The sequence below is a fragment of the Rana temporaria genome, chromosome 4 (genome assembly GCF_905171775.1).
Source record: "Rana temporaria chromosome 4, aRanTem1.1, whole genome shotgun sequence".
NCBI lineage: Eukaryota > Metazoa > Chordata > Amphibia > Anura > Ranidae > Rana > Rana temporaria.
Genome location: NC_053492.1, coordinates 186,471,037 through 186,479,777, shown reverse-complemented (window position 1 = coordinate 186,479,777; position 8,741 = coordinate 186,471,037). Strand labels below are relative to the sequence as shown.

The 8,741-nt window shown below is 42.9% G+C and overlaps 1 protein-coding gene across 1 annotated transcript in view; it reads left to right on the top strand.

Moving 5' to 3' along the window:
- Window positions 1-1,836, top strand: part of HES1 (hes family bHLH transcription factor 1) — a 2,226-nt gene extending 390 nt beyond the window's left edge. The window contains exons 2-4 of the mRNA XM_040349516.1: window positions 1-78; window positions 560-647; window positions 1,029-1,836. The exon at window positions 1-78 is cut by the window's left edge and continues 18 nt beyond it. Coding sequence (XP_040205450.1) covers window positions 1-78; window positions 560-647; window positions 1,029-1,552 — 690 coding nt within the window. The 3' untranslated portion in view covers window positions 1,553-1,836. The remainder of the gene's footprint in view (window positions 79-559; window positions 648-1,028) is intronic.
- The last annotated feature ends 6,905 nt before the right edge of the window (window positions 1,837-8,741 follow it).

The window sequence follows — 8,741 nt, the reverse complement described above, 5'->3', positions numbered from 1 at the left end:
GAGAAAAGGAGGAGAGCCAGGATTAATGAGAGCCTGGGCCAACTCAAAACCCTCATCCTGGATGCCTTGAAGAAAGATGTAAGTGGGCTTTATTATTATTATTATTATTATTAGGATAGAGGATTTATATAGCGCCAACAGTTTGTACGTCGCCATCAGCTGCATTGGAGACCACATACCCCCCAGTCCCCCCATTATCTGACTGCACCACACCTGTACTGCAATTCTTTATTAATATTATTATTATTTTTATTATTATTATTATTACTTCAACTACTACTATTATTATTATTACTTCAACTACTATTATTATTATTATTATTATTATTATTACTTCAAAAACTAATATTATTATTATTTCAACAACTATTATTATTACTATTATTATTAATACAAGTTCTACAACAATATTATCATTAACAGATTTACACAGTTGCCCAATATTTATCTTTTATGTAGGACACTAAGGATAAATATTAGTATTAGTTCATACAGTTGGCACATTCTGTGATAATGTGACTTGCTGAGCTGAGAATTAAATGTGTGATTTGCTTTTCAGAGTTCCAGGCACTCGAAGCTGGAGAAGGCTGATATCTTGGAGATGACAGTGAAGCACCTCCGGAACTTGCAGAGAGTTCAGATGACTGGTGAGTACTCCCCCCCCCCCTTCTTCCTTCCCTTTCTGGCTGATCTCTTCCAGACTTCCGCCTGCGGTTTGAATGGCATTCAGATACATTCTACTGGGCTGGCTCTCACTGCCTTTCCCACGGTCTGGGCTTATTTATAGTTTCTACGTGGAGCTCATGTTACTGCTGGGGAGGGGGAGGAGGGGGATCAGCTCTAGGATCTACAGGATGGTGATAAGTGACCCGAGCACATATAGTCTATATATTAATGAACCCGAGTTATGCATTTACTAAGCATAGAGTTCTAGTGAGGCCGTGTACGGCATTAACCCTGTACAGTGTGGGGCTATTTGCTCTGTCTGATCTTCAGTGATGTAACCAAGTGTCCTTCTTCCTCTACAGCTGCTCTCAGCACAGACCCCACTGTTCTGGGCAAATACAGAGCCGGATTTAGCGAGTGTATGAACGAAGTCACACGATTTCTGTCTACTTCTGAAGGAGTCAACACCGACGTCCGGACTCGGCTCCTGGGACATCTGGCCAACTGCATGAATCAAATCAATGCCATGAATTATCCTGCCCAGCCCCAGATTCCGGCTGCCGTTGCCAACTCTCATCCTGCGTTTGGCCAGCCGATGGTCCAGCTTCCTGCAAACGGCCGGCAGAGCAGTCCCTCTCCCATGGGTGGGGTTTCCTGCAAGAAGGGTGGCCCACCAGTAGAAGCTGCCAAGGTTTATGGTGGCTTTCAGCTAGTGCCAGCTTCAGATGGACAATTTGCCTTTCTGATCACCAATCCAGCCTTTCCACACAACGGACCTGTCATCCCTGTCTACACAAACTCCAATGTGGGCAATGGAGTGCCAGCTGCCATGTCTCCCTCCCTTATGCCCACAGTCACTGCAGACTCTGTATGGAGACCCTGGTAACAGGACTATACTAAGGACAGTATTGGACAACTTTCATTTAGAAAGACGATTAGTTACAAATAGGAAGTCCTTATTTTGTAGCAAGAATGCACTATTATGTTTGTAAATAGCAAATATTCATATTGAATGCGCTGTTGTGTAATAAGATTGCAACTTATATTTCGTTTGTCTACGAAATTGTTATGATGCCAAAGACATACAAATTTGCTCTTATACATTTCTTCCTATTCTGGAAGTTTTACCTGTAAATAATAAAACTGCATATTGTATTATTTTGAAGATAACTGGCTTTTGCTGTTTTTATATACCTTGTCATGCATTGCTTAGTGTTTTTTTTTTTGTTTTGTTATCAAAATGTTTTAATTTAAGCGATAACTAAGTATAATACCTAACAGCGGTAACACAAAAGCCCCGTACACACGATCGGAATTTCCGATGGAAAAAGTCCGGACTTTTTTTATCGGAAATTGCGACCACGTGTATGCCCCATCGGAGTTGATGAATTCCACCCGAGTTTACATAGAGAACATGTTCTATTTTTACACCAATGGAATTCTGTCGGAATTCCGATGTGAATTTGGTCAGACAAAGGACCGATCGTGTGTACGGGGCATAACAGGAATTATTAATAATGAATGAAAAGAGGAACACAGGAAAATCTATTTTTTTTTCAGTCCTTGGCAAGCCTACTATTCCTAACTTGGCATCACATTGACAGAGCTCCTATTTAATTTTAATGTGTGTTGTGGGTCAGACAGCTGGTCCTGGGGGAAGAAAAATGATTATAAAAAAAGGGGGGATAAGGTTGGGACTTTACATGAGGCATGTGATAGAACTACCACATGCCTCCATCCCTGTAAATGGCTATTTTGGAAAAAATATATATATTCCATATATATATTTAATTGCATACTGCTAAAAACGCATCTCATTTAAAGTCCCAAAACCTCCCCCCCTTCTATCTAAGGAAAATTATTATTACTGTAATAAGTCATGATGAGTTTCCGAAGTTTCTTTAAAGGTAAAGATTATTTTTCCATAGTCTCAAATAAAATATGTACATTTCTTAGTGGGAAACTATGCTGCAAATTACTAGCACTGGGCGTTATAAAATATGGCAATGTTGGCTGCTATACCTGTTTATATGTGAAACCTCGTACACACGACCGAGAAACTCGACGGGTGAAACACATCGTTTTGCTCGTCGAGTTCCTTGTTAGGCTGTCGAGGATCTCGGCGAGCCAAATTTCCCCATTCCCGTCGAGGAAAAAGAAGACATGCTCTCTTTTTGGTTCGACAAGATCCTCAACAGTTTCCTCGTCAAAAAGTGTACACACGACCGGTTTCCTCTGCAAAAAAAAAATCCCAGCAAGTTTCTTGCTGGTTTTTGCCGAGAAACTCGGTCGTGTGTACGAGGTCTAACTTGTACAGGCAGACTAGTACAAGTCCCCTATTGCATAAAGTCCCTGTTCGCTAAAGTATTTTCTAACATCGTGCCATGCGTAGAGGAATAAAAAATTAGGAATTTTCCCTAAATGCTCCTTTACATTTGGGTATCCTGAAGGAAAGAAAAAAACGATTCCTTTTAGTGGATGACCCCTAAAGTTCGATAACTCCCCTCTCAGATTTCAGATCCTTTGGAAACTGGTAACAAGCCCGAACGAAAAAGGAGCAGTCTCCAACAGACGGGGGATCTGCAGGGAATTCCTTGTCAAATCCCACCATGAAGGCTTGTTGGATTCTGTCTGGAGCAGCCAGGTGCCTGATTCTTTTCCAGGTGTTTGGGAAGTAAAAGCCACCGAGGAGAAAAATAAAACGAGACCAGACATTTCAAGCCTTTGAGACATGAGTAGCCCCAAGGCTGTGTTTCTGTGTCATCGGTGTCGAGACCACCTCTGCATGTGATGAAAAGTATGTACGGTACGCGCCTTATGCTAACAGACTACCTCCGTGATTGCATGCACACTTTAGGGTTTTATTCATATTTCCAATACACAATGTCATCAAAAGTTGCAGTAAATACCCTTTTTACGTTTGTAGATTTCTCAACATACAGAGAGGTAATTCTGCCCTCTGGAGGTAGATTTTTGTATATATTTTGAGCTCGGCTGAGTTTCTAATTAGATATGATATATTAGATTCGATTTTATAAATAACTAATAAACACATTTTCAGCAATTTGTAATATGCAGTAGGTCCAGTTCACAATGCTAATACACTAAAAAAATAATCACTTCACTATTACTACTATTATTATTATAATACAGGATTTATATTGTGCCAACAGTTTGCGGAGCTCTTTACAACATTAGGGCAGACAGTACAGTTACAATACAACTTAATACAGGAGGAATTAGAGGGCCCTGCACGTTAGAGCTTACAATCTAAAAGGGACGGTCATGTGATACAAAATTATACAGGATTTATATAGCACCAACAGTATGCTCAGCGCTTTACAATATAAAGGGAGACATTAAACAGTAACATTAAAATGAAAGACAAGAGCGTTAGAGCTTATAATATAAATATAAAAAAAATGACAGTTATTTTAAAAACCACTTCCCGCCTGCCCACCCAACGTCATATGACATCACAAACTGAGTGGAGAAATCTGAATGAAGCCTGCAGTTACAGGCATCAGTCAGATATCTTCTTTTAGAGCCAGCGATTCCCTTCACCGCAGTGGCGGTGCGTCCATAGAGGGCGCCGGAGCGCGACGCCCCCTCTCGCTCTCGCACCGCCACTGTATACAATACATAGATTTATGCATTGCATGAATCTATGAATTGCCGCTGCCGCCGACTATTTAGATGGCCGGCCCCCTGGCGAGCATTTTACAGGGCACATTGGCAGCATTTTACAGGAAACAGTGGCGAAAATTGATGGGCACAGTGGCGACAATTGATGGGCACAGTGGCAACAAATAATGGGCACAGTGGCGACAATTGCTGGGCACAGTGGTGACAATTGCTGGGCACAGTGGCGACAATATTGCTGGGAACAGTGGCGACAATTGATGGCACAGTGGCAACAATTGATGGGAACAGTGGCTACAATTGCTGGGCACAGTGGCTACAATTGCTGGACACAGTGGCGAAAATTGATGGGCACAGTGGCTACAATTGCTGGGCACAGTGGCGACAATTGCTGGGCACAGTGGCGACAATTGATGGCACAGTGGTGACAATTGATGGCACAGTGGCGACAATTGCTTGGCACAGTGGCGACAATTGATGGGCACAGTGGCGACAATTGCTGGGCACAGTGGCAACAATTGCTGGGCACAGTGGTGACAATTGATGGCACAGTGGTGACAATTGATGGCACAGTGGCGACAATTGCTTGGCACAGTGGCGACAATTGATGGGCACAGTGGCGACAATTGATGGGCACAGTGGCAACAATTGCTGGGCACAGTGGTGACAATTGATGGCACAGTGGTGACAATTGATGGCACAGTGGCTGCGTTTGATGGCATGGCATAGTGGTGACAATTTCTGGGCACAGTGGTGACAATTGATTGCACAGTGGTAACAATTGATGGCACAGTGGTAACAATTGATGGCACAGTGGCTGCGTTTGATGGCATGGCACAGTGGCGACAATTGATGGCACAGTGGCGACAATTGATGGCACAGTGGTGACAATTGATGGCACAGTGGCTGCATTTGATGGGCACAGTGGCTGCATTTTATGGGCACAGTGGCTGCATTTGATGGGCACAGTGGCTTCCTTTGATGGGCACAGTGGTTGCAATTGATGGGCAAAGTAGCTGCCTTTGATGGGCACAGTGAGGATGCAATTGTTTTGTTTTTTTTCGTTTGTTTGCACCCCCCCAAAAATTTTGAGCACCAGCCGCCACTGCTTCACCGTAAGAACAATCATAGCGGCTGTTCAGCCACTTGATCATTCTTACAGGTGGCAGGAGAGGATGCCCCCCCCCTCCTGCCGCCCTCCAATGCTTCTATCGACTCACCCGTGCGATCGGTGAGCTGGAGAAGAAACCAACTGGTGACAGATGTTGACAATAGAGATTTCCGGTGGGCCAGATGGTTCGGAAAGTCTCTATGATCGTTTGGAGGCCAGGCGCGAGGTTGTCACGCCTGGCCTCGTCTAGGAAGAATCTTTTTTTTCAGGCTTCCCAGCCTAGAAATAAGATCTGGGGACTTATAGATCCCTTATCTCACTGTAAAGAGTACCTGTCATGCCATATTCCTATTACAAGGGATGTTTACATTAATTAAGCAAAAACATTTTTTTTTAAAGTGTTATGCGATTTCCCATCAGCATGCTAAGATGCCTGTTGATATGAATTCTTTTAGAGAAAGGGGGGAAAGGGTCAGAAGGACAGGAGGTAATGGGAAATCTCTCCAATCAGTACAAAGCAACAAAGGCAGTTTTAGCAGAATGGGGAAAGGTAAGAACCCCTGCAGTGTTTTTTATTGCTGTCTGCAGCTTCCTGTCCTGGTGACCCCCCCCCCCCATTAATTTCTTTCTCTGGTGTCAGAGAAACACCAAGGGGAAATCACCCAAGTGGAGTCACTGAGAGCAATGCATACCTGTTCGCGGTTCTAAAATGGCTGAAGCAGCCCTTTAAACAAGTACTGTAGATGCTTTTATATTAGGTATGCTGAAGATGAAAGCATCTGGTTGGTTTTCTTTTGTCAAATAGATTGTCTTCACACAGCAGCAATATATTAGGTTCACAACCTGTTTTTTTTTACTAAGATCATTAGTAAAACATCGTAGAAACATTTGCATTGATTTTTTTGCACTGGTTGTCTGTCCCTTTTGAAGCATGTTGTGCTCTCATTCATTATCTAACAGATTCCCGTCCCTTGGGGTCCCACTACGGACTTTCTTTCAAATGCACAGGGTAAAGAAATTGATTGACTTTAAGTCACCCCTCTCTTGTTTTTATTTATGTATTGTCTAATTTAATGCACGCTTTCCTTGCTGAAGCTGACCCACTACCCACTTAAGACTCAACCTCTCAAGTGTTACATTTCATTTGCCAAAGGCTATGAAAACTCTGGAGGGAAATATATGTCTAATGTAGCATTAGTTATATATTTCCCACCAGACTCCCCTATATCTATTAGTGTGGCACTAATAGATGAAGAGGAGTGCAGCGACTGCAATAAAATATCTTTTCCAGGCCTGCAATTACATTGTTTCAGTACATTCTAATTTTTATGAAATTTTTATGACATTTTCAGATGTAAAGTATAATAAAACAAAAACACATATGGTTAAGCTTTGTGAATGCATGCAGAATGTGATACTCTTCATAGTAGTGTTAGCAACCCTACTATGTAAACCCTCACCAACCCATTCAGTTTAAAACTGAAATGAAAGGCAAAGCATTAATATATATATATATACACACATTATAAATACCTTTTTTCCCATTTTAAGCACATAATCTCTGTTGCGAGCTGCATAAAGAGCTTGAGAGGGTACTATATATATATATATATATATATATATATATATATATACACACATTATAAATACCTTTTTTCCCATTTTGAGCACATAATCTCTGTTGCGAGCTGCATAAAGAGCTTGAGAGGGTACTATATATATATATATATATATATACACACATTATAAATACCTTTTTTCCCATTTTGAGCACATAATCTCTGTTGCGAGCTGCATAAAGAGCTTGAGAGGGGAAACAGCAGCACACTAGCCTTCCCAGTGAATGGTTGTGCAGGGGTGGGGGCAGAGGCGGCTCTTTAATTAGGCAAATTAGGCAGTCGCCTAATTTGCCTGACAGAGGAAGGGGAGAGCCCAGCATCGGAAAGAATGATGGCCCTTCCTGCGGATGTGCGGGACCAATCTCATGCAAGGACTCTTCACTAAAAATGTTATACTTTTTTTCTTGTGGGCGTGAGTGGGGCCTCATGTGTAAGTTTTGCCTAAGGCCTCACAAAGCATAGATCCGCCTCTGGGTGGGGGACTCATCGGCAGTCTGATCATTGAAGGAGAGCAGGCTGAGTTCTCAGCACAGCTAGAAAACTGACCACTGTGCTCTCCTGCTTAGGGTGGTCAGGGACACCAGGGATTTCACACAAAGAAGCAATACAAAGAAACAGGATACTTTTTCATACAAGGCACATCAGGAATATGAAAGGTTGGGTTTACATATTCTCTAGCTTAAAAGAAAAACACACACACACAGCTTCTAGAGGAATTTATTTAGCCAGTAGAAGCAGCCCGGTGTTATTCTATGTGTCCATGCACATTAGGATGATTAGAGGCATATTTTAAGCTCAACATTAGGAGGCAGGAAAAAGAAAACCTGGTTTGCGTTTTTGATTGGAGCTTTCTGGCAGAAAAAACGTTAAACACTCCTAAGCTCTCCTAAATTTGTGTCCAAAAATGCTCCTTCTGCCAAGGGAACTGGCATTTTTTTAACCCAGTGTGCAAGAAGCCTTCATGCAAAAGGTTGTGGTTTAACCACTTCCCACCCGGCCTATAGCAGATTGACAGCCGGGAAGTGTTTCTGTTATCCTAACTGGGCGTCATGCCAGCGTGCACCCACTGGTGTCGATCATGAGTCAGTCTGACACACCACATCTCCGATCATGATAAGAAGCCTCTGCCAGAGGCTTCTTACCACGTGATCAGCTGTGACCAATCACGGTAAACTGCATTCCTCGGTTTGCCTGACAGGTAGAGCCAATCGGCGTCTCTCCATGTGTGGGGGGGGGGGGGTGTCTGTGCTGATAATCAGCACATTGATTATCAGCACAGCCCCCTCAGATGTGCCAATCACCTGCCAACCATTGCCCAGAAGTGTCCCAATATTAAAATTTGCCAGTGCCTGCCACAGTGCCAATCAGTGCCCACCACAGTGCCAATCAGTGCCCAGCAGTACCTGTCAGTAATTTTCAGTACCTCATCATCAGTGCTGCCCATCAGTGCCACCAGTCAGTGCCAGTGCAGTACCGCTTATCAGTGCCAATCAGTGCCGGTCAGTGCCCATCACAGCCACATGTCAGTGCATATCACAGCTGTCTGTCAGTGCCCATCACAGCCGCCTGTCAGTGCCCATTAGTGGCACCTATCCGTGCCTGTTTCCCAAATTTTGGTCTTTTTTAGTTTGTTTGACAAAAAATAAAAACCTCAGAGGTGATCAAATACCACGAAAAGAAAGCTCTATTTGTGGGAAGAAAAT